General features: G+C 43.0%; 1 protein-coding gene across 4 annotated transcripts in view; it reads right to left on the bottom strand.

The window, feature by feature from the left end:
* LOC140716952 (E3 ubiquitin-protein ligase DZIP3-like) overlaps positions 1-25162 on the bottom strand; it is a 195102-nt gene that overhangs the window by 41380 nt on the left and 128560 nt on the right. For all 4 annotated transcript variants that reach the window (XM_073030129.1, XM_073030130.1, XM_073030126.1 and 1 more), the window contains exons 26-29: positions 22422-22532; positions 14779-14918; positions 8868-8936; positions 3803-3899 (exon numbers count right to left, since the gene is read on the bottom strand). In XM_073030129.1, the coding sequence (XP_072886230.1) occupies positions 3803-3899; positions 8868-8936; positions 14779-14918; positions 22422-22532 (417 nt within the window). The remainder of the gene's footprint in view (positions 1-3802; positions 3900-8867; positions 8937-14778; positions 14919-22421; positions 22533-25162) is intronic.

Genomic DNA, 25162 nt, shown 5'->3' on the forward strand with positions numbered 1-25162 from the left:
AACAACACTTCTAACCGGACAAAATATTCCGCATGACCAGCAAAATAAAGTTGGATGCCCAGCCATACTTCAAGCTGCTAAAGTGAGAAACAGACTTGTAAGTTACAGGGAGGACATTGATGCATTCACCAAGAAGAAATGCCAGCAACTCTATTTCATTTGGAGTTTGAGGAGATTTGGTATGTCAAAGACTCTAGTAAATTTCTACAGATGTACCATGAAGAACATTCCATCTGGTTGTATCATTGTCTGGTCTGGAGGGGGTCACTGCACAGGATCATAAGAGACTGCAGAAAGTTGTAAACTCAGTCAGTTTCATTATGGACACAACCTCTCCCCTCCCCTCACCACTGCAAAGACAGCTTCAAAGGGCGGTACCTCAATGAGGGGGCATTCATGATTAAGGACCTTCACCATCCAGGACATGCCCTCTTCTCATTACTACCATCAGAGAGGAGGTACAGGAGACTGAAGACACACATTTAATGTTTTAGGAACAGCTTCCCCTCCATCATCAGATCTCTAAATGGGCAATGAGCACATGAACACTACCTCACTATTCCCCTTTGCATTAGTTATTTATTTTTGTAACGTATCATTTTTTTATATATTGCACTGTACTGCTGCCACAACATATTTCACCACAAATGTCAGTGATATTAAACCTGATTCAGTAAGCAGTGTAACTCGGCCTACATTTAACAGAATAGCTTCACTGGCATTGATGCCAACTGGACCCAATTAGAAGTCAAAACAAATTTATTATCAAAGTTATCATATATGTCACCATAAAATACCCTGAGATTCATTTTCTTGTGGGCATTCACAGTAGGACAAAGTAGTACAATAGAATCATTGAATTAAACACACAAAGACTAACAAATAATATGCAAGAATTGAATTGACTTTATTTCTTACATCCTTCACATGCACGAGGAGTAAAATTCTTTACGTTATATCTCCGTCTAAATGTGTAATTTATAATAAATATTATGTACAACAGGACAGTCAATATAACACAGAAATACAATTGCATCAGCGTGAATTAATCAATCTGATGGCCTGGTGGAAGAAGCTGTCCCCGGAGCCTGTTGGTCCTGGCTTTTATGCTGCGGTACCGTTTCCCGGATGGTAGCAGCTGGAATAGATTGTGGTTGGGGTGACTCAGGTCCCCAATGATCCTTTGGGCCCTTTTTACACACCTGTCATTGTAAATGTCCTGACTAGTTGGAAGCTCACAACTACAGATGCGCTGGGCTGTCCGCACCACTCTCTGCAGAGTCCTGTTATTAAGGGAGGTACAGTTCCCATACCAGGCAGTGATGCAGCCAGTCAGGATGCTCTCAATTGTGCCCCTGTAGAAAGTCCTTAGGATTTGGGGACTCATGCCAAACTTCTTCAAGCGTTTGAGGTGAAAGAGGCACTGTTCTGCTTTTTTCACCACACAGCTGGTGTGTACAGAGCACGTGAGGTCCTCGGTGACGTGTATGCCAAGGAACTTAAAGCTGTTCACCCTCTCAACCCCAGATCCATTGATGTCAATAGGGGTTAGCCCGTCTCCATTTCTCCCGTAATCCACAACAAGCTCCTTTGTTTTTGCGACATTGAGGGAGACGTTGTTTTCTTGACACCGCTGTGTCAGGGCGATGACTTCTTCTCTATAGGCTGCCTCATTATTATTTGAGATTAGGCCAATCAGTGTAGTATTGTCTGCAAAGTTAATGAGCAGATTAGAGCTGTGGGTGTCATGGGTCATGGGTATACAGAGAGTAAAGGAGGGGGCTTAGGACACAGCCCAGAGGGGCACCTGTATTGCGGGACAGAGGGGCAGAAGTGAGGGAGCCCACTTTTACCACCTGCTGGCAATCTGACAAGAAGTCCAGGATCCAGCTGTACAAGGCAGAGTGAAAGCCGAGGTCTCTGAGCTTCTTGTCAAGCCTGGAGGGAATTATGGTGTTGAACACTGAACTGTAGTCCAAGAACAGCATTCTCACATGTGTATCCTTCCTTCTTCTCCAGATGTGTAAGGACGGTGTTTGGAGCTATGGCTATTGCGTCATCTGTCAATTGGTTGGGTCAGTAGGTGAATTGTAGTGGTCTAGTGTGGGTGGTAGCATGCTGCAGATGAAGTCCTTGACCAGCTTCTCAAAACCATTTACTTATTATTGAGGTGAGTGCAGCAGGATGCCAGTCGTTCAGACATGTTACCTTGGTCTTTTTAGGTACAGGAACAATGGTAGTTGTTTTGAAGCAAGAGAGCACTCTACACTGGGAGAGAGAGAGAGATTAAAAATGTCTGTAAACAAATGTCTGCCAGTTGTGCCGTGCACATCCTGACTACCTGCCCTGGGATGCCGTCTGGTCCCACAGCCTTGTGATTGTCCACTCGTTGGAAACACCTGCGTAACTCAGCCACAGAAATGGCCAAGGTGCAGGTTGCTTCGGCAGCTCTCCTTGGGGGCTCAGCGTTCGTGACATCGAACTGAGTGTAAAAGAGATTCAACTCATTTCGGAAAGAGGCACTGATGTTGTAAACTCCTCTGCGTTTAGCTTTGAAGTCTGTGATGGTGTGCAGACCTTGCCATAAGCTGCGTGTGTTGTTGGTGGAGTGTTATGTCTGAATCTTATCCCTATATTGTTGTTTCGCTGCCTTATTGACTTTGCACAGATTGTAGCTGCATTTCTTGAGTTCCTGTTGGTCACCGGCAATGTAAGCTCTGTGTCGTGCGTTAAGTGCTGCTCGTACAGAGCTGTTGATCCAGGGTTTCTGGTTTGGATAGATCCTGACCGCTTTCTGGGGGACAACTTCCTCGATGCACTTCCAAAAGAAACTCGTGACCCCATCCATGAACAAAGTCAAATGCAAATAAAAACAACTAATAATTCTAATAATAAATATATAAAATAATAAAATATAATACTGAGAACATGAGTTATATGATTATTGAAAGTGAGTCTGTAGGTTGTGGATCAGTTCAGTGTTGAAGTTTGTGAAGTTATCCACGCTGGTTCAGGAGCCTGATTGTTGAAGGATAATAACTGTTCCTGAATCTGGTAGTGTGTGACCTGGTGCCTGATGGCAGTAGTGAAAAGAGACTGTGACCTAGATGATGGGGGGCTCTTGATGATCGACACTACTTTCTTGTGGTAGTGCTCAGTGATGGGGAGGGCTTTTCCTGTGATGGACTGCGTTGTTTCCACCACTTTCTGTAATTTACAAAAAATTAGCAATGAGTACTTTACTAGAAGGATGATAGAACTCACCTGTGGGAGTCTGAGTTTATACCTACTAAACTTACAAGAAAAAGTAGAGGGAGAGTGATAACGCTTAGGAAACATTTCACAGAAGATTTACTGGAAAAATGTGGAACTGGTGCAGAAACAGAGTGGAGGCCCTTAGGAGAATTGTCCATCAATTGTCCATTCCCCCCTCCCTATCAATGCTGCCTGACCTACTCAGTTTCTCTAGCATTTTGTGTGTATAACTCTGAATTTTCAGCATCTGCATAATTTCCGTCCTGCTCCTAGTCCATTTAATTCCAATGAAAGGATGAAGGCAAAACAGAAATAATGAAATGCAGATACTGAAAACCTGAAATTAAAGCAGAAACTGCTGGAAATCCCCTGCAGGTCAGTGTGCATCTGTAAAAAGAGAAAGAGAGTCAATGTTTTAACTCAGTGACTCTTCTGGTTTGTTCTCTCCAGAAACATTGCCTGATATGTGACTGTTTCCAGCATTTCCTGTTTCTGATTATGGCAAAATGAATCCTTTGTAACTGAATTGTCAGAGTCCTTGAGGTACCTCGGCAGCCATTGCTCTTCTCATGGCTTCGATGAACTCATCCTTGCTTTTCGCTGACTGTCTCTCCAGCTGAGACTTCTCCTGTGCCCATTGGTCTCTGAAAAACAGCGAAGCACACGTCTCCCATCAGCAGCAGCTGATTAATGATTAACAATACAAGTGGATACATTTCAGAAATAGCTTCATTGGTTTTTATCCAATGACTGAGAGGGAAATGTGAACAGCAGTCACAAACCCTGACAACTCAGAAATACATCAGGAGTGATGCAAGGTTTCAGCACAAAATGCGGACAGTTCCTTTCCTCCCACAGATGCTGCTTGACCTGTTGGCTTCCTCCAGCAGATAGGCTGTTCCTCCTGATACCTTGGACCTTTCCTTCCCTGATGTAAACAAGCAGCAACTCTGCTCACGGAAATATAACAGGAGACAGCAAAAATATCTTGCTTGCACACACATGCACAAAAGCATACTTTCACAAGCACAGACACGTGCACAAACAAGTGTGCAGTCCACACGCACAAAAGTATACTCACACACACACACACAAACACAAAGGACCTTCCTCGGTGGGACAAAACTTCCAGAGCTATCACAGCACAGCAGGGCCAGAGAAACAGCATGTAGTAGGAGCAGAAGCCTAGTACACTTGAGCACCAGGCATGAGGTGCCAGAGCTGAGCAACTGGCCTAAGCAGAGGCCCTGAAGGGCACTAAAAACATCTAATGAAAATCTAGCATTTATGTAGCGCCCTGAATAAGATCAGGATATCCCAAGTGCTTTCCAGCCAGTGAAATGCTTTTAGATTATTGGACTATAAAGAGACACAAGAGACGGTAAATGCTGGAATCTACAACGAGAAACAAGCTACCTCAGCAGGTCAGACAGCATCCGTGAAGGCAAAGGGATGCTCGACATTTTGGGTTGAGACTCTGCATCAGGACTGAGAGTGTAAGAGGGCAGTGAGCTGAGGGAGAGGGGTGAGACAAATACCAGGCAGTGCTAGGTGGATCCAGATGAAGAAGGTTTTAATGAATAGATGGAGCCAGGTGGGAAAGTGAAGAGTGGAGATAAAGACAGAGGCTAGGTCAAAGATCTTTTTTTCAGTTATTTTGTGGTACGAGGCAAGGCTGTCCTTTAAGTCTTTTACTATTTGACATTGCTTTGGAACCTTTAGCTATCGCCATTCGTGAATCACCTAATATTTTGGGTATTACCCGTGGGGAAGGGACTTATAAGTTATCATTATACGCTGATGATTTGTTACTATACATATCTGACCCTGAGAGATCTATTCCTGCTATTTCGTCCTTGCTAACTCAGTTTAGTAGCTTTTCTGGTTACAAACTGAATTTTAATAAGAGTGAATTACTTCCATTAAATATGCAAGTTCCAATTTATAAACACTTACCATTTAAAGTTGTCACAGATCATTTTACTTATTTGGGTATTAAAATTACCAAGAAACATAAGGATTTATTTAAAGTTAATTTTTTACCTTTAATTGACCAAATTAAGCAACGTTACCAGGTGGTCTCCATTATCTTTGTCATTGGTTGGTCAAATTAATGCTATTAAGATGATAGTGTTACCCAAAATTTTATATTTATTCCAAGCACTACCAATTTTTATTCCTAAATCTTATTTTGATGTTATTGATTCTAAAATATCTTCGTATCTGTGGCAGAACAAAAATCCTAGACTAAGCAAAAAATATTTACAGAAGCCTAAGAAGGAGGGTGGTTTGGCTTTGCCAAACCTGAGATTTTACTATTGGGCAGTCAAATATTCGATATTTAATATTTTGGACACAAGCATCTTGCCCACAATGGGTAAATTTGGAATGTAAAACTGTACAAGACTTTTCATTGTTTTCAATTTTAGGATCTTCACTTCCTTTTTCTTTATCTAAATTGAATAAACAAATAACTAATCCCATAGTTAAACATACATTGCGAATATGGTTTCAATTTCGTAAGTTTTTTGGCTTGAATAAGTTTATCTTATCAAGCCCTATTATATCTAACTTTTTTTTTCGACCCTCTTTTATGGATCAAGCCTTTGTATTATGGAAAACAAAAGGTATAACATGTTTTAGTGATCTATTTTTAGATAATAGTTTTATGTCCTTTGAACAGCTATCTAATAAATATAATTTACCTAAAACTTTTTTTTTTAGGTATTTGTAGGTTAGAAATTTCTTGAATAATATGTTACAGTCTTTTCCAAAATTATGTCCAATGGACATTACGGAAAATTTTTTAGCTCTGAATCCTTGCCAGAAGGGTTTAGTAGCCACCATTTATAATATGATCATGAAAATACAGCCAGAAGTATCAGAAAAAATTAAGAAGGAATGGGAAAAAGAACTTCATTGTCTTATACCCACTGAGCAGTGGGAGAAAATTTTACAATTAGTTAATTCCTCTTCTATTTGTGCTAAACATGCCCTAATACAATTTAAGGTTGTACATAGGGCTCACATGTCCAAGGATAAACTTGCTCGATTTTACTCTGTGACAGATGTTATTCTGAAGTAGCTTCATTGACCCACATGTTTTGGTCTTGCCCTTGTTTGCAAAATTATTGGAAAGATATTTTCGGTATTATTTCAACAGTTCTGAATATCAAATTGCAACCACATCCTATTACTGCAATTTTCTGTTTACCAATGGTGGATAATATTTGTTTATCCCCCTCAGCTCGACGGTTGATTGCATTTGTTACATTAATGGCTAGAAGATCTATCCTATTGAACTGGAAAGAAATTAATCCTCCAACTATATTTCAGTGGTTTTCTCAAACTATCTCTTGTTTGAGCTTAGAAAAAGTTAGAAGTGTTGTCTTTGATTCTTCAGTTAAATTTGAAGAAACTTGGAGACCATTTATTCAACATTTTCATATCAGTTAAACTGACTTTTCCTAAACCCTGTTTCCATTATCCTTAATTATTTGGATGGAGGTGCGGAGTTATTGATGCTACTGTGTATATTTGACATAATGCAATGGACCATGCTGGTTAGGTTTTTTTTCCTTTTTTTGGGGGGGATTTTTTTTTCTTCTTATATACTCACTTTTTTGTAATTACTATGAGTTTGGGAGGTTATTATATATGGATTATCATCTATATGAATGTATACTTAACCTATTAATTATGTACTTTCAAACTCTCTGTAATCATGTTTCATTTATGTTTGTTTAAAATTAATAAAAAGATTTTTAAAAAAGACAGAGGCTAGGTGGTGATTAGTGGAGACAACAAAGGGATACAGATTATAAAATACTGCAAGTCCAGTTCATTGGCTCACAGGCAAGACTAACAGCAGGGGAGCTGTTCTGTGCAGATCAAGCCCTCATACTTGGTCCTCTCCTATCAGACTCCCCCTTCTCCAGTCCTGTATCTCTTTCACCAATCAACTTCCTAGCTCTTTACTTCACCCCTCCACCCCCTTCCACTTTCTCAGTTTCACCCATCACCTTGTGTTTCTCTCTCCCCACCTTTTAAGTCTACTCCTCAGCTATTTTTCTCCAATCCTGCTGAAAGGTCTTAGCCCGAAACATCAACTGTACTTTTTTCCTTAGATGCTGCCTGGCCTGCTGAGTTCCTCCAGTGTTTTGTGTGTGTTGTTTGGATTTCTGGCATTTGCAGATTTTCTCTTGTTTGCTATACTATTCTATACGATTATGGCAGGTTTTTTTTTTTACTCAGTGCAACAGTTCTTACAGTGACCCCACATCTGTCAAATTCCTTCATTCCCAAAGATCTATTTATCTCTGTCTTCCACATACTCAACAACTGAGACTCAAAGCCTCATTGGATATACAGTTCCAAGGATTACCACCTTCTGGTTGAAGAAACTCTTTCTCTTCTGTCTTAACTGTTTTGACACAGTGACTCTGGTTCTAGAGCCATGGGCAGCACAGTAGCATAATAGCATTACAGCATCAGTGACCCAGTATGAATTCCTGTTCCTATTTATAAGGAGTTTGTACCACCACCCTGTGACTGCGTGGGTTTACTCCGGGTGCTCCTGTTTCCTCGTGCATTCCAAAGACGTATGGGTTAGTAGGTTAATTGGTCACATGGGTGCAATAATGCATCGCAGACTCGATGGGCTGGAAAAGCTTGCTACCATGCTATATCTCTAAAAAAATTGTCCCTGTATTGGCACACTAAGTCACAAGAGATTCTGCAGTTCTGGAAATCCAGGGCAACAGACACAGAGTGCTGAAGGAACTCAGCAAGTCAGGCAGCATTTTTGGAGGGGAATGCCTTGTCCTGTCAGATTCCCTTTTCTTCAGCTCTTTGCTTTCCCAGCTTCTCAGATTATTTCCATTTTCTTCCCCTCCCCACCCCCCCCTCACCTGGATTCACTTATAACATGCAGCTCCTGCTACTCTCCCTCCTCTTTTTTTTCTGGCTTCTGTCCTCCTCCTTTCTAGTCCTTATGAAGAGCATTGGTCTGAAATGTCAGCTTTTTATTCCTCTCTATAGATGCTGCCTGACCTGTTAAGTTCCTCCAGCATGTTGTGTGTGTTGATTCATCAAGTTAACTTGGCTAACATATCAACACACCAAAGTGCTGGAGGAATTCATCAGGTCAGGCAGCATCTATGGAGGGAAATAGACATTTCAAGCTGAGATTCTTCATCAGCACTGGAAAGGAAGGGGGAAGATGTGAGAATAAGAAGGTGGGGAGAGGGGAAGTAGGACAAGCTGGCAGGTGATAAGTGAGACAAGGTTAGGGGGAAGGTGGATGGGTGGGGGAGGGATGATTAAGTGAGAAGCTGGGAGGTGGTAGGTGGAAGAAATAAAGGGCTGGGGAGGAAAGAACCTATTTGGAGAGGAGAGTGGGCCATGGGAGAAAGGGAAGGAGGAGAGGTAACAGAGGGAAGTAGTAGGCAAGTGAGGAGAAAAGAAGGGGATGACAGGGGAGCCAGAATGGGTAATGGAAAAGGAGAGAAGGCGAAAGGGGAGAATCTTTTGTGATTATGACTCGTGAAGATTGTGTACGTTTGAATGACATCATGTCTCCCTCTTCTACTACAAGGGTATCTGCAACTCACTGTTCATGCTGGCCTTGTTTCTTCTGGTTTTCCAGTTCCTGTTGTTGTCCCTGGACCTGCTTCTCCAACCTATAAAAAGTTGTTCCAGAATCAGAATCAGGTTTATGTTCACTGACATATGTTATGACATTTGTTGTTTTATAACACCAGTATAATGTGACACATAAAATTACTGTAAGTTACGACAAGAAATATACATATTTTAAGAAATCTTTTTTCACCCCTTATGGGTGCTGTGTATGTGTATTTCTCCCTCAGTCTCCCTCTACCAGAGACTGGGAGCTTGAGGGTTCGGCGCAGTATCCTTGCTGTTCCTAGTAGTGTGCTCTTCTGGACCGAGATCTCAGATGTTGTTCCTGGGATTTGTCGGAGCCACTCTCCCAGTCCAGGTGTCACAGCTTTGAGTGCTCCCATCACCACTGGGATTACTCTGGCTTTAACCTTACACATCCTTTCTATCACAAACAAGAGAAAATCTGCAGATGCTGCAAATTTTTTGGAAAGCATCAAGTTGGATAAGTCAACGGGACCAGACAAGATGTACCCCAGGCTACTGTGGGAGGTGAAGGAGGAGATTGCTGAGCCTCTGGCAATGATCTTTGCATCATCAATGGGGACGGGAGAGGTTCCGGAGGATTGGAGGGTTGTGGATGTTGTTCCCTTATTCAAGAAAGGGAGTAGAGATAGCCCAGGAAATTATAGACCAGTGAGTCTTACTTCAGTGGTTGGTAAGTTGATGGAGAAGATCCTGACAGGCAGGATTTATGAACATTTGGAGAGGCATAATATGATTAGGAATAGTCAGCATGGCTTTGTCAAAGGCAGGTCGTGCCTTACGAGCCTGATTGAATTTTTTGAGGAGGTGACTAAACACATTAATGAAGGAAGAACAGTAGACGTAGTGTATATGGATTTCAGCAAGGCATTTGATAAGGTACCTCATGCAAGGATTATTGAGAAAGTGGGGAGGCATGGGATCCAAGGGGACATTGCTTTGTGGATCCAGAACTGGCTTGCCCACAGAAGGCAAAGAGTGGTTGTAGACGGGTCATATTCTGCATGGAGGTCGGTCACCAGTGGAGTGCCTCGGGGATCTGTTCTGGGACCCTTACTCTGTGATTTTTATAAATGGCCTGGAGGGGAGAGAGAAACACAAGGTGATAGGGGGAGAGATGAAGCAGAGAGCTGGGAAATTGATTGGTGAAAGAGACAGAAGGCTACGGAAGAAAGAAAAAGGGAGGAGGAGCACCAGAGGGAGGTGATGGGCAGGCAAGGAGATAAGGTGAGAGAGAAAAACAGGAATGGGGAATGGTGAAGGGGGGGGGGGGTTTACCAGAAGTTTGAGAAATCAATTTTCTTGCTATCAGGTTGGAGGTGAACCAGACGGAATACAAAGTGTTGCTCCTCCCACCCGATTGTGGCCTCATCGTGACAGTAGAGGAGGCCATATCAGAAAGGGAATGGGTAATAGAATTGAAATGGACGGCCACCAGGAGATCCTGATTTATCTGGCGGATGGAGCATAGGTGCTCGGCGAATTGGTCTCCTTATCTGCATCGGGTCTCATCCATATACAAAAGGCCGCACCAGAAAAAGTAGCTGACCCCAACAGACCAATAGGTGAAGTGTCGACTCACCTGGAAGGAACGTTTGGGGCCCTGAATGGTAGTGAGGGAGGAGGTGTAGGGACAGGTGTAGCACTTGTTCCACTTGTAAGGATAAGTACTAAGAGGGAGATCAGTGGGGACAAGGAAGTCACGTAGGGAGTGATCACTGTGAAAGTGAAAGAAGAATCTCCTAGTGGCCACCCATTTTAATTCCACTTCCCATTCTGCCAAGTCCATCCATGGCCTCCTCTACTGCCACAATGAGGCCACAATCGGGTTGGAGGAGCAACACCTTATATTCCATCTGGGTAGCCTCCAATCTGATAACATGAACATTGATTTCTCTAACTTCTGGTAATGACCCTCCTCCCCTTCCCCATCCCCTTTTCTCTCTCTCATCTCCTTACCTGTTTGTCACCTCCCTCTGGTGCTCCTCCTCCTTCCTTTCCTTCCATGGTCTTCTATCCTCTATCTGGTTTCCCCTTCTCCAGCCCTTTATCTCGTTCACCTATCGAATTCCCAACTCTTTACTTCACTCCTCCCCCTCTCCAAGTTTCACCTATCAACTACCACCTTGTACTTCTTCCTCCCATACCCCCACCTTCTTTTCTGATTTCTCATCTTTTTTCTCAAGTTCTGATGAAGGATCTGGGCCCGAAATGTCGACTGTTTACTCTTTTCCATAGATGCTGCCTGACCTGCTGAGTTCCTGCAGCGTCTTGTGTGTGCTGCTCAGATTTCCAGCATCTTCAAATTTTTTCTTGTTCATTATCTACATGTAACACTTACCCAACAGGCTGGTATATGTCTAGGGGAAAAAGAGATCCAGCCACACACCAACCCACCTCCCGTACACGCAGGTGCTGTGAGAATCGCGTTTATGCCTCGCGCCCGCCAACAGTATCAAACCCACAACAAATACCGTTATGAAATACACTTTAAAGAGTTTACTAAAATTAAAAGAGTATTAGGCAATACAATATATATATATATATACAAGAAAAAAACAAAAGGCGCCAACTTATCAAAGTTCAGTCAGTTTAGTGCACATCGGTGGAGCTCATCCAGCGAACCATTCGACTCCTCGGTGGTCGTCCTCCCGAAACTCCCACTTCGGACTCCCCGGTGGTCGTCCGAGCGCACGTCCTCCTTCCTCGGCGTCTCCCTCCAGGCTCCCCTCACACCCCAAGCCCGCGCAACCCCTCCCCCACGTTCCCAGCCTCACAAAACACAATAACATTCCCCATTGATTAACAAATGAATACAATTACCTTATCAGCCATTCTAAAGCGAAACAACGGCAAGAGAAACTTTTAACAGACAAAGAAGCATCCTTACTTGTAACAAACCAAAGAAGCCCTTTTTAGTAACATACACAGGACATTGTACATACACTAGTTGTCTGCGCGATTTTGTTCCTTCAGTCAAAAGAATATGTCAGCATACACTGGATGAATTCCTCCCTCAATAACTATTAGGAAGTATTGTAGAATTGGTAGGGATCAAGTTTGTTCTGTCCTACTTTTAAACACATAAAGGTGCCCCCCCCCTTTACAAAGGTTGAGCATTCCTATGAAACCTTTCTTAAGCCAAAATGGCATAAAGCAAAGAACCATTAATTTATATGGGAAAAATTTTCGTAAAAGCGAAAATCCTCTTTGTAATGCGAAAGCAGGTTACTAATGTAGGTCTTTTGTAAAAGTGAAGTGGTGTAAAGCGAGCATTCATAAAGCGGTGGACACCTGTAATTTGTTACTCAGTTAAACTGTGTCTGTGTGTGCCTGTGTGCGCATCTGTGTGTCTCTGCGCTTGTCTCTGACTGTCCATGTCTCTGCGTGTGCGCGTCGTGTGTGTGCATCTGTCTGCCTCTGTCTGTCTGCGACTGCGTCTTTCTCTGTGCACGTGTCTGTCTGCATGCATGTCTGTGTGTCTGCCTGCCTGCACCTGTCCGTCTGCGAGCGTGTCCCTGTCTGCGTCTGTCCATCTGCACACGTATCCCAGTCCACCTTTCGCGCGACTATCTCTATGCGCACACGTGTGTCTGTGTTTGTGCCTTCATCTGCGTCTGTGTGTGTGTGTGTGTGTTCATTTATTTATTGGGAAAAATTATCCAATATTACATGTATTTGCTAGAAAAAGTATGTGAACATCTGGGCTAATGTCTGCTACAAAAGCTATTTAGAGTCAGGTGTTCCGATCAGTGAGATGAGACTGGGGGTGTGGGCTGTACCTACACCTATAAAAAAGACACACAAAGTCAGGTTCCTGACAGAGCCTGCTCTTCTCAAGAAAGATCTCTTTATGGGCACCATGCCTCGAACAAAACAACTTTCAAAAGACATTAGAAGAATTGTACAGATGCATGAAGCTGGAAAAGGCTACAAAAGCATTTCTAAAGACCTGAGTGTTCATCAGTCCACAGTAAGAGAAACTGTCTACAAATAGACGAAACTCAGTACTGTTGCTACTCTCCCGAGGAGTGGGTGTCCTGCAAAGATCACATCAAGAGCACAATGTGCAATGCTGAAGGAGTTGAATAAGAACTCAGGGGTAACAGCAAAATACCTGCAGAAATCTCTAGAACTTGCTAAAGTCTCTGTTCATGTGTCCACTATAAGAAAAACACCAAACAAGAATGGTGTTCATGGAAGGACACCACAGAGAAAATCACTGCTCTCTAAATAAAACATTGCAGCATGTCTCAAGTTTGTAAATACCACCTGGATGTTCTACAACACTTCTGGGACATCGTTCTGTGGACTTATGAGACAAAAATTGAACTTTTTGGCAGAAATGCACACTGCAATGTTTGGAGGGAAAAGGGCACTGCACACCAACACCAAAACCTCATCACAACTGTGAGGCATGGTGATCTTTGATAACATGTAATATTTGATAATTTTTCTCAATAAATAAATGAACAAGTATAATGTTTTTTGTGTTATTTATTTAATCAAGTTCTCTTCATCTTGTCTTAGGACTTCAGTGAAAATCTGATGACGTTTTAGGTCATATTTATGCAGAAATAGAGAAAATTCTACAGAGTTGACAAGCTTTCTGGCACCACTGTTCAATAATCTGAAGGTGGAAGGGAAGAAGCTGTTCCTGAAATGTTGACTGTGTCTTCAAGCTCCTAAACCTTTTCCCTGATGGTAGCAATATGAAAAGGGCATGTCCTTGATGGCGAAGGTCATTATTGAAAGATTAACCATTTACAACTTTGACAAATCTCAACACCCATTCCATGCCAAGCATCATCACAGAGCAAATTTACAAGATTGATCCTGGGAATGATGGCTCTGGGCCTGTACTCACTGGAGTACTGGAGTTTAGAATATTGGAAGGCCTGGATAGAGTGGACATGGAGAGGATGTTTCCTACATGGGGGGGATGGGGGTGTCTAGGACCAGAGGAGGGACACAACCTCAGTCAGAATAGAGGAATGTCCCTTTAGAACAGAGATAATCATGAGTTTTGTTAGCGGTAGGGTTGTGAATCTGTGGAATTCATTGCTACAAATGGCCATGGAGGCCAAGTCATTTTAAAGCAAAGGTTGATTCGTAAGGGCGTCAAAGGTGAAGAGAAGAAGACAGGAGCACGGGGTTGCAAGGGGTAATAAATCAGCCATGATTGAATGGTGAAGCAGACTCGATGGGCCAAATGGCCCAATTCTGCTCCTATGTCTTATGGCTTTAAAATCTCACCACAGTAGCAACAGACAATGTTTAATCTCATTAGTCCAACTGTTGACATGAATGGGAGGGTGAAAGCAACCACACCAGATATGATCTGAACCATCCCATATTGGAATGGGGTAATTTCACTGGATTCCTGCCCAAAATAGTCACTGGATGCAACCAGACCAGAAACAGATGCAGAACACTCACTTGCATCATGAAAGATCAAAGCCAGGTGAATATTTTATGGGGTCATCAATGCAAGAGGGTCAGATTAGGTCCATATGCCTCACCTTTCTCCATCTTGTGTTGGTGGAGGTGACTGGTGACAGAAGGGGTGTTTGATGGACTGTGAAGAATAAAATTGAGAGAAACTGCAGCCTTGGATGTGAGGTGTAGCTTCATGAACGCTGAGTCAATGCATCACCTTCAAGGGTGCTTCATCCCACAAAATCCCACATCTGATCTCTGGGCACCAGCTAACTGGCATGATTGTGTAGCTGCTAGCATAATGCTTTACAGAAACTGGGTTGTGTAGGATTATCACTGTCTGTAAAAAGTTTGCATGTTCTCCCCATGACTACATGTGCTCTAATTTCATCTTTAAATCTTTAAAACTCTCCTTACTTTTTGAGCAGCTCCTCTTTGCTCTGGAGCACCTCCTGTAAGTTCGTGATCTGGCTCTGAAGAACTTTCTTGTCATTTTGCTGAATTTTCCGCTCGTTCTCAATTTCCTGCTTCAGCCTTTGCACCTCTGTTGTTTGTTGCTGGGAAGGATGAAAGGAAAAAGGCCTCAACTCAATTGAGTTTATGGAATTCCCAACCCTGCCCCAAATTCCATATGCAGCCATTCGTCTCCCCATCCCACTCCACTCTCAAACCCAGACAGGGAACTGAATTGGACTGAACACAAGAGATTCTGCAGATGCAGGAAATCTGGAGCAACACATCACAAAATGCTGGAAAAACTTAGCAGGTCAGTCAGCATCAATGGAGAGGAATAGACAGTTGATGCTTCAGGCTGAGGCCTTTCATCAGGACAGATCAAGATTGGCCCAAGTCTTTTGGCACTGCTGATCTGAAACACACCAGCAGGTGGCAGTCATGGACATCAAAGATGGCAGAAACTATAGTCTCCCAGGGTGAACCTACCACCACCTTGTAATCAAGGAAATTCACCCATGTCCATAAATTTATGGAAAATATGATTCAATCCATCTCGAGTCGGTTCTGTGGACAAGAATGATATTTCCCAATGGTATGTCGCCTCACAGGTGCCAGGATCTGGGACATTTCAGATTGACTCCTCAGCATTCTTAAGTGGGAGGGTGAACAGCCACAGGTCGTGGTCCATGTAGGTACCAATGACATGGGTAGGTCGAGGAGAAACGAGGTTCTGCATAGGGAATTCATGGATCTCCAGGGCTGTGACCTCAGAATTGCTACCTGTGCCATGCGTTAGTGAGGTCAGAACTAGGAAGATTATACAGTTTTATAGCTATGGAGTTGCTGTAGGGGGGAGAGCATCAGATTTTTGGATCATTGGGCTCTCTTCCAGACAAGGTGGGACCTATACAGATGGGACTGTTTGCATTTCAACTGGAGGGGAACTAACATCAAAGCAGGAAGGTTTGTTAATGCTGCATAGTGGATTTTAAACTGGAGTTGCAGGGGGATGGGAACCAGAGTGCCAGAACAGTTAGTGGAGAGGTTGTAGAGACATGTTGGTAAGACCTCAGACAAAGTCAGCAATCAAAAGGTTGAACATGGTGCAACTAGTGTCCTGAGCTGCATATATTTCAATACAAGAAGTGTCGTGGACGAGCTCAGGGCATGGATCAACACCTGGAATTATGACACTGTAGCCGTTAGTGAGACAGGCAGGCAGGACTGGCAGCTCAATATTCTGGGGTTCCACTGTTTTAGATGTGATAGAGCAGGAAGGATTAAAAGGAGAGGGATGGCATTACTAGTCAGGGAAATGGCATAGTAGTGCTCAGTCAGGACAGACTGAGAAATAAGACAGGTATGACCATGTTAACAGGGCTATATTATAGACCACCTAATAGTACTGGGAATTTAGAGGAACAAATTTGTAAACAGATCGCAGACTGTTGCAAGAAACATAAGGTTATTATAGTAGGTGATTCTAACTGTCTACTTATTGACGGGGAATCCCATACTGTAAAAGGACTAGAAAGGATAGAGTTTGTCAAATGTGGTCAGGAAAGTTTCCTTCATCAGTACATAGACATTCTAACGAGAGTGTGCAATACTTGATCTGCTAATAGGGAATGAGACAGGGCAGGTGACAGAAGTTTATGTAGGGGAACACTTTGCATTCAGTGACCACAATGCCATTAGTTTCAAGATAATTATGGAAAAGGATAGGTCTGGTCTGCTGGTTGAGATTCTAAACTGGAGAAAGGCCAATTTTGATGGTATTAGAAATGACCTGGCAAATGTGGATTGGGACAGACTATTTTCTAGCAAAAGTGTACTTGGAAAATGGGAGGCCTTCAAAAGTAAAATTTTGAGAGTATAAAGCTTGTATGTGCCTGTAAGAATAAGAGGTAAAGATAGCAGGTTTAGGCAACTTGGTTTTCAAGAGATACTGAGGCCCTTGATCAGAGAAAAAGGAGGTGCATAGCAGGTATAGGCAGGTAAGAACAAATGGAGTGGAAGAATTGCAAGAGAACACTTAAAAAAGAAATCAGGAGGGCTAAAGGAAGATATGAGGTTGAGCGAGCAGACAAGGTGAAGGAGAATCCTGAGGGATTCTACAGATATGTTAAGAGAAAAAGGATAGCAAGGGACAAAATTGATCCTCTGGAAGATCAGAATGGTAATCTATGCATGAAGCCAGAAGAGATGAGGGAAATCTTAAATGCATCTTTTGCATCTGTATTTACTCAGGAGATGGATACAGAGTCTATAGAAGTGAGGCAAAGTGGCATCAACCTTATGGACCCTGTACAGATTACAGAGGAGGAGGTGTTTCCTACCCTGAGGAAAATCAAGGTGGATAAATCCCCTGGGCCTGACAACATTTTCCCTCAGACTCAGTGGGAGTCAAGTGCAGTAATTTCCGGGGCCCTAACAAAGATTTTTAAATCATCATTAGAGACAGGTAAGCAACCAGATGATTGTAGGTTAGCTAATGTAGTTCTGCTGTTTAAGAAAGGCTCTAAAAATAAACCAGGAAATTATAAACTGGTGAACCTGACATCAATTGTGGAAACTTAATGGAAGGTAAATTCAGGGACCAGATATATGTGTATTTGGATAGACATGGACTGATTAGAGGAAGCCAGCATTACTTTGTGCATGGTAGGTCTAACCAATCTTGTAGAGTTTTGAGAAAGTTTCCAGAAAAGTTAATGAAGGCAAGGCAGTGGATGTTGTCTACAAGGTCCTGCATGAGAGGCTGGTCAAGGTAGTTCAGTCATTTGGCATCCATGATGAGGTAGTAAATTGGATTCGTAATTGGCTTTGTGGGAGAAGCCAGAGAGTGATAGTGAAAGATAGTTTCTCTGAGTGGAGGCCTGTGACTAGTGGTGTGCCACAGGGATCACTGCTGGGTCCATTGTTATTTGTCAACTATAATCAATGATCTGAATGATAATGTGGTTAACTGGATCAACACATTTGTGGATGACACCAAGATTGGGGGTGTAGTGGACAGTGAGGAAGACTACCAGAGTTTGCAGCGGGATCTGAACTAGCTGGAAATTGGCGCAAAAAATGACAGATAAAATTTAATGCAGACAAGTGTGAGGTGTTGCACTTTGGGAGGGCTAATCAGGGTAGGTCTTACACAGTGAACGGTAGGGCACTGAAGAGTGTGGTAGAATAAAGGAATCTAGGAATACAGGTCCAGAATTCATTGAAAGTGGCATCACAGATAGATAGGGTCATAAATAAAACTTGTGGCACATTGGCCTTCACAAATCAAAGTACTGAGTACAGGAGATGGGATGTTATGTTGAAATTGTATAAGAAATTGCTGAGGCCTAATTTGCAGTACTGTGTACAGTTTTGGTCACCTACCTTCAGGAAAGATGTAAACAAGGTTGAAAGAGTACAGAAAAAAATTTACAAGGATGTTGCTGGGTCTGGAGGACCTGAGTTATAAGGAAAGATTGAATAGGGTAGGAGTGTATTCTTTGAGAGGAGATTTGAAAGAGGTATACAAAATTATGAGGGTATAGATAGGGTAAATGCAAACAGGTTTTTCCAGAGTTTAGGTGGGACTACAACCAGAGGTCATGGATCGTTAGTGTATGGAATGAGCTGCCAGCGCAAGTGATGCATGTGAGCTCAATTTGAAATGAAATGAAATATCTTTATTGTCATTGCATAGTACAATTTTCATGCACCAATACAGCGAAAATGAGTTTGCAACTCTCGGACTCAACAAATAAATAAACAATAAATAAAATCAAGTAACCAGCCGGTACAAGCAATGTCCAGCAGTACAAAAGCGCAACTCAGATGCATGACAGCCATAAAACCAGTATTAAAAGTAGCAATATAACAAATTTATAGATGATATTTGATTGATTGGTTCAGAGCAATTATAGCTCTGGGGAAAAAGCTATTTTTCAGTCTGGAAGTGCGGGTATAGAAAATCTTATAACGTCTGCCAGATGGGAGAAGTTCAAACAGATGATTGCGTGGGTGTGTATTGTCCTTACAGATGCTTGTAGCTTTCTTTAGGCAGCGTGAACTGTAGGTGTCCTCCAGGGCTGGGAGCTGTGTCCCGATGATCTTCTGTGCGCTAGAGATAACCTGCTGAAGTGCTTTCCTATCAGCTGCTGTACAACTGAGATACCACACAGAGATGCAGTATGTTAAGATGCTCTCTATGGTGCAGCGGTAAAAGGTCACCAGCATCTGTTCAGGTAGATCAGCTTTCTTCAGCGTCCTGAGGAAAAACAAGCGTTGCTGTGCTTTCTTAACTATTGTTGTGGTGTTAGTGGACCATGTAAGGTCTTCTGAGATGTGTATTCCCTGAAACCTGAAACTGGACACTCTCCCCACTATGTCTCCGTTAACGTAGACTGGAGGGTACTCGTCATCCTGTGACTTTTCAAAGTTGATAATTAGCTCCTTAGTCTTTCCTGTATTAAGAGACAGGTTGTTCTCTGAGCACCAGCTCACTAAGTTCTGTATCTCCGCTCTGTACGCTGATTCGTCTCTGTTGGAGATCAACCCGATCACTGTAGTGTCTTCTGCAAATTTGCCAAGGTATTGGTGTTAAATGCAGGTACACAGTCATAAGTGAAGAGGGAGTAGAGTATGGGACTCAATACACAACCTTGTGGTGTACCAGTGTTCAGGATAGTAGTGGAGGACAGGTGGGGGCCCAGTCTCACTGCCTGTGAATGCTCTGACAAGAAATTCAGGAACCAGTTGCAGAGTGACGAGCTGAGGCCTAGCTGGTGAAGTTTGGAGATAAGCTTGCTGCGGATGACAGTATTAAAAGCAGAGCTATAATCAACAAACAACATCTTCACGTAGTGTCCTTTCCCTCCAGATGTGTCAGGACAGTGTGAAGAGCTAATGATATGGCATCCTCCACAGACCTGTTTGCTTTATAGGCAAACTGGTGTGAGTCCAGTGTAGCAGGCATAGTGACCTTAATGTGGGAGAAGACCAATCTCTCAAAGCACTCCATTATTGTTGGTGTGAGGGCAACCGGACGATAGTCATTCAAATTATTGATGTTTGTTTTCTTCGTGACAGGCACTATGATGGCTGACTTCAGGCACTTGGTGACCGTTGCCTGAGATAGAGACAGATTGAAAATCCTCGTAAATATGCCAGTCAGTTGTTCACCACAATCTTTAAGTACCCGTCCTGGAACTCCTTCTGGGCCCGCAGCTTTCCATGGACTGTATATCATCTGTGTTCAGTAAGAACCTGTTCATCCTCTATGGCCGGGATTCTTGCACTCCTCACATTGTTGTTAATTTTAAACCTTACAAAGAAGGTGTTGAGTTCATTGGCCAGTGTGACATCACTGTGGGGGCAGACAGGGTTACTCTTGTGGTCAGTAATAGCCCTGATGCCTTGCCACATGCTCCGATTGTCAGCACTGTTAAAGTGGTCCTCCACCCATTGCCTATGGATGTCTTTGGCCTTTTTTAATGCCTTTTTTCAGGTTTGACCTGGCAACACTGTATGCTGAGGCATCACCAGATTTAAATGCATTATTGCGTGCTTTTAAAAGATTTTGTACCTCTCTATTCACCCACGGTTTCTGGTTTGGGAATATCTTTTTTTTTTGTCTACTGTTACACTATCTACACAACTGTTGATGTAAAAAAGCACAGTGGATGTGTACTCCTCCAAGTTCACCTCTGTGCCGTGTGTAGCCTGTTGTGCAACAGGTCCCAGTGGGTACGACCAAAGCAATCTTGGAGTTGTAAAGAGGCATCTTCTGGCCATATTTTGACTGTTTTTATTGCAGGTTTAGTTTTGTGGATAAGTGGTCTGTATGCTGGCATCAAAAACAGTGAAACATGCTCAGATTGTCCCAGGGGGTGGGCTGAGGGAGGCTCTGTATGAGTCTTTGACATTCATGTACACATGATCCGGAGTGTTTAATCACCTGGTAGGACACTGCACATGCGGATAGAATTTATGGAGCACAGATCGTAGGTTAAAATCCGCAATGAAGGCACCATCAGGGTGAGCATCCTGCTGTTTGCTGATGGCTGAGTATAGCTGTGCTAATGCTAGCTTAGCATTAGCTTGCGGGAGGATGTATACAGCCATGATCATAATGTTTTTTAAGAGAAATGAGAAGTTTAGATAGGTACTGTTACGAATATGCCACAACTCTGAGGGGCCGAAGGGTACAAAGTCGCCCCCTCCTTTTTGAGAATCGCAAGATCGCTATTAATTTGGGTCTGGGACCCAGGAAATGAGAGAGAGACGTCCAGAATACACAGGGTTTGGAATGTGTCCTGGCCTCAGCAAGACGGAACCACTGATAACGGCTATTGTCTCTTGGAGACGGAATTGTGTATTGAGTACTGTACTATTCATTGAAACCCCTTGGGATGACCAGAGTGGGCTGGTTGAGGGATTGCATCATCCCAACCTGATTGACATCAGAGACCCCGTGAGTAAGGATAAAAGAGGGTCTGGGGAACAACCCCTTTAGACGCACCAGGAGAAACGCTAGAAATCCCGTGACAGCGTTTAATAGCGACAGCTGGTGGGGGGCTCGTGTGCGTCCTTTCCCTTTGCCTGGGATTGGCGGCCTCACCACGGAAGAACGGCTTTAGCTAAAGGAGAGGCCACGAGTGAACGGCCACACCAACGGGACTCCCGAAGGATCAAAATCATAAAGGTTGGAAAACCCGTAGTGGAACCTGTTCCCATTCTATTCCTATTTCTCTCTCTCTCCAACAAAGTGCAACACAGCGACAACCAAAAGGCTGCAGCCTGAATGAACTGAGTGACTTTTATATTTCCATCGGACAATACATTATCCCCTAGACAACGATAGAGTTATTTCTTATTGATTATTATTATACCCGCACTTTTAGATTTAGTATTGACAACGTATATTATCTGTATGTTTGCATTGATATTATTTTTGTGTATTTTTACTAATAAATACTGTTAAAAATAGTACCATCAGACTTCAACGGACCTCTCTATCTTTGCTGGTAAGTGACCCAGTTACGGGGTTCGTAACAGTACATGGATAGAAGTGTTATGGAGGGCTATGGGTCTAGGTGCAGGTTAATGGGACTGGGCAGTTTAAATGGAACAGCACGAATTAGATGGACCAAAGGGCCTGTTTCTGTGCTGACGGAAGCCCCATTTATAAATGGTGAGATGGGTGGCATTGGTGTACAAAGGGACATAGCATGCATCCTTTTACATGCACAGTGGTGTAGCAAACATTAAAGGGGACACCCACCACCATGTTCAGGAAGAATTATTACCCTTCAACCATCAGGCTACTGAACTAGCGTGGATAGCTTCACTCACCTCAACACTGAACTAATTCCACAACCTAAGGGCTCACTTTCAAGGACACAGGTTTTCAGTATTACTTGTTTATTTATTTTGTCGCTGGACAGAGTGAAGACAGAGATGTTTGGATATTAAAGGAATCAGGGACATGGGGTTCATGCAGGATGGTGGTACTTGGGTGAAAGGTGAGCCCTGAGCTCAGTGGATGGTGGAGAAGTAGCGAGGTGGCATACGGTTGTTACTCATGCCCTGTGATCACCTCCAGCACCAACCTTACAATTCTCTAGCGTCTTGCTCTGTCGTTTCAGTAGCTGCTCGTACTGGGAACTCTTCTCCTCATAGAGCTGCTGCCAGCGTTGCGCTGTGGCCTCCAGTTCTGCAAACTAACAGGCAACACTTTTAACCCTTGCATCGACCTGCAATAATTTTTATCAATGCACCATAAAAAAGCATCCTATCTTGATGTATAATGCCTTGGTATGGTAACTGCCCAAGGCCACAAGAAATTGCAAAGTTGTGGACACAACTCAGTCCATCACCCTCCCCTCCATGGACTCTGTCTTCACTTCTTGCTTTCTCAGTAAAGCAACTAGTAAAATCAAAGATCCCACCCAACCAGAATGCAAGTGATAGTGTTATAATTACAGATACAGAGAAAGTGCATTGCTGGTAGACAATAAGATACATGGACTATGATATGGAGCAGATTGTGAAGATGAGTTCTCTTTTCTCCCCCTCCTATCAGTAGAAGATAAATAAGCTTAAAACACACATCATTGTGCTCAAACATTTTTGAATGGATTTATTCATATTAAAAATAATACCTACGCATTCTTCTAAATTCCAGTGAGTACAGGCCCAAAAGCTGCCAAACGCTCCTCATATGTTAATCCTTTCATTCCTGGAATCATCCTCGTCATCCTCTCTCCAATGACAACATATCCTTTCTGAGATAAGGGGCCCAAAACTATTGACAATACTCCAAGTGTGGCCTGACTAGTGTCTTATAAAGCTTCAGCATTACCTCCTTGTTTTTAGAAGACCATAAGACCTAGGAGCAGAATTAGGTCAATTGGCCCATCGAGTCTGCTCCGCCATTCAATCATGGCTGATCCTTTCCTTCTCCTCGTCAACCCCATTTTCCTGCCTTCTCCCTGTAACCTTTGATGCCATGTCCAATCAAGAACCTATCAATCTCTGCCTTAAATACACCCAACGACCTGACCCCCATGTCTGCACATGGCAACAAATTCACCACCCTCTGGCTAAAGAAATTTCTTTGCATCTCTGTTTTAAATGGATGTCCCTCTATCCTGAGGCTAGTAGCCAATCAGAAAAGGCTCCTTTTATTTCTACTCATTGCTTCCTGCCTGTCAGCATTCCTCTATCCATGCCAGTATCTTTCCTGTAACACCATAGGATTTTATCTTATTAAGCAGCCTTATGTGAGGCAACTTATCAAATGCCTTCTGAAAATCCAAGTAAATGACATCCACTGCCTCTTCTTTGTCTACCCTGCTTGTTACTTCCTCGAAGAACTCCAACAGATTTTTCAGGCAAGATTTCCCTTTACAGAAGCCATGCTGACTTTGACTTATTTTATCATTAGTCTCCAAGTACCCCAAAACCTCATCCTTAATAATAGACTCCAACACTTTCCCAACCACTGAGATTAGGCTAACTGGCCAATAATTTCCTTTTTTCTGTCTTCCTCCCTTCTCAAAGAACGAACTGACATTTGCAATTTTCCAGTCCTCCAGGACCATGCCAGAGTCAAGTGATTCTTGAAAGATCATGACCAATGCATCCGTCATCTCTTCAGCAGCCTCTCTCAGGACTCTGGGATGTAGTCCATCTGGTCCAGATGACGTCCACCTTAAGACCTTTGAGTTTACCAAGCACTTTTTCCTTTGTAATAGCAATGGCACTCACTCCTGCTCCCTGGCACTCACAGACCTCTGGCACACTGCTAGTATCTTTCACCCTTCTTATATCCATTTTAGTTGCCTGTTGTTAGATTTTTAAAACTTACCAATCATTCAATTTCCCACTCACTTTTGCTACCTTGTACGCCCTTCCCTTGGCTTTTATGCAGTCCTCAATTTCCCTTGTCAGCCATGGTTGCCTAGCCCTGCCATCTGAGAAGTCTTCCTCTGTGGAACATACCTATCCTGTCCCTTGTGAACTATTCTCAGAAACCTCTGCTATCCTGTCATCACTGCCAGTATCCCCCTCCAATCCACCTGGGCAAGCACCTCTCTCATGCCTCTGTAATTCCCTTTATTCCATTGCAATACCGATACAAATGACTTGTGCTTCTCCCTTTCAAATTACAGTATGAATTCAATCATATTATGCCACCACCTCCTATGGGTTCCTTTATGTAGCTGATTCATTATATCTCTCAATCCCATTCTTCTGCCTTCTCCCCGTAACCTTTGATGCCCTGACTAATCAGGGAGCTATCAACCTCTGCTTTAAATACACCCAATTACTTGGCCTCCACAGCCATCTGTGGCAATGAATTCCACAAATGTACCATTTTCTTGGGACATGGAAGGTAGCCAGAACACCCAAAGGAAACTCGTACAGACAATACCAAAGTATTTCTGCCAGGTTCCATATTTTAGGCAGAAACAGGAAGATGCTTCCTGTGACCATTGAGTCTTATGGTAAAGGGGTAAGTTACAGATTTATTTATTTAGTGATAACAGTAGCATTAGAGGTATGCATCTAGGATTAGCGTTGTGCTTGGAGTGCCAGATGTGGGGACCCTGGGAGACTCCCAGCCTCCCCAAGGATTACATCTGCACCAGGTGTATTGAGATGAGGCTCCTTAAGGACCGTGTTCAGGATCTGGAGCTGCAACTTGATGACCTTCAGCTAATTAGGGAAAGTGAGGAGGTAATGGATAATACCTATAGAGAGATAAGTGAACAGCACCTCTGTGACAGTCCCCCTCAGAAATCGATATACCGTTTTAAATACTGTTGGAGAGGTTGACCTGACAGAG

This window comes from Hemitrygon akajei, chromosome 26 (genome assembly GCF_048418815.1).
Source record: "Hemitrygon akajei chromosome 26, sHemAka1.3, whole genome shotgun sequence".
NCBI lineage: Eukaryota > Metazoa > Chordata > Chondrichthyes > Myliobatiformes > Dasyatidae > Hemitrygon > Hemitrygon akajei.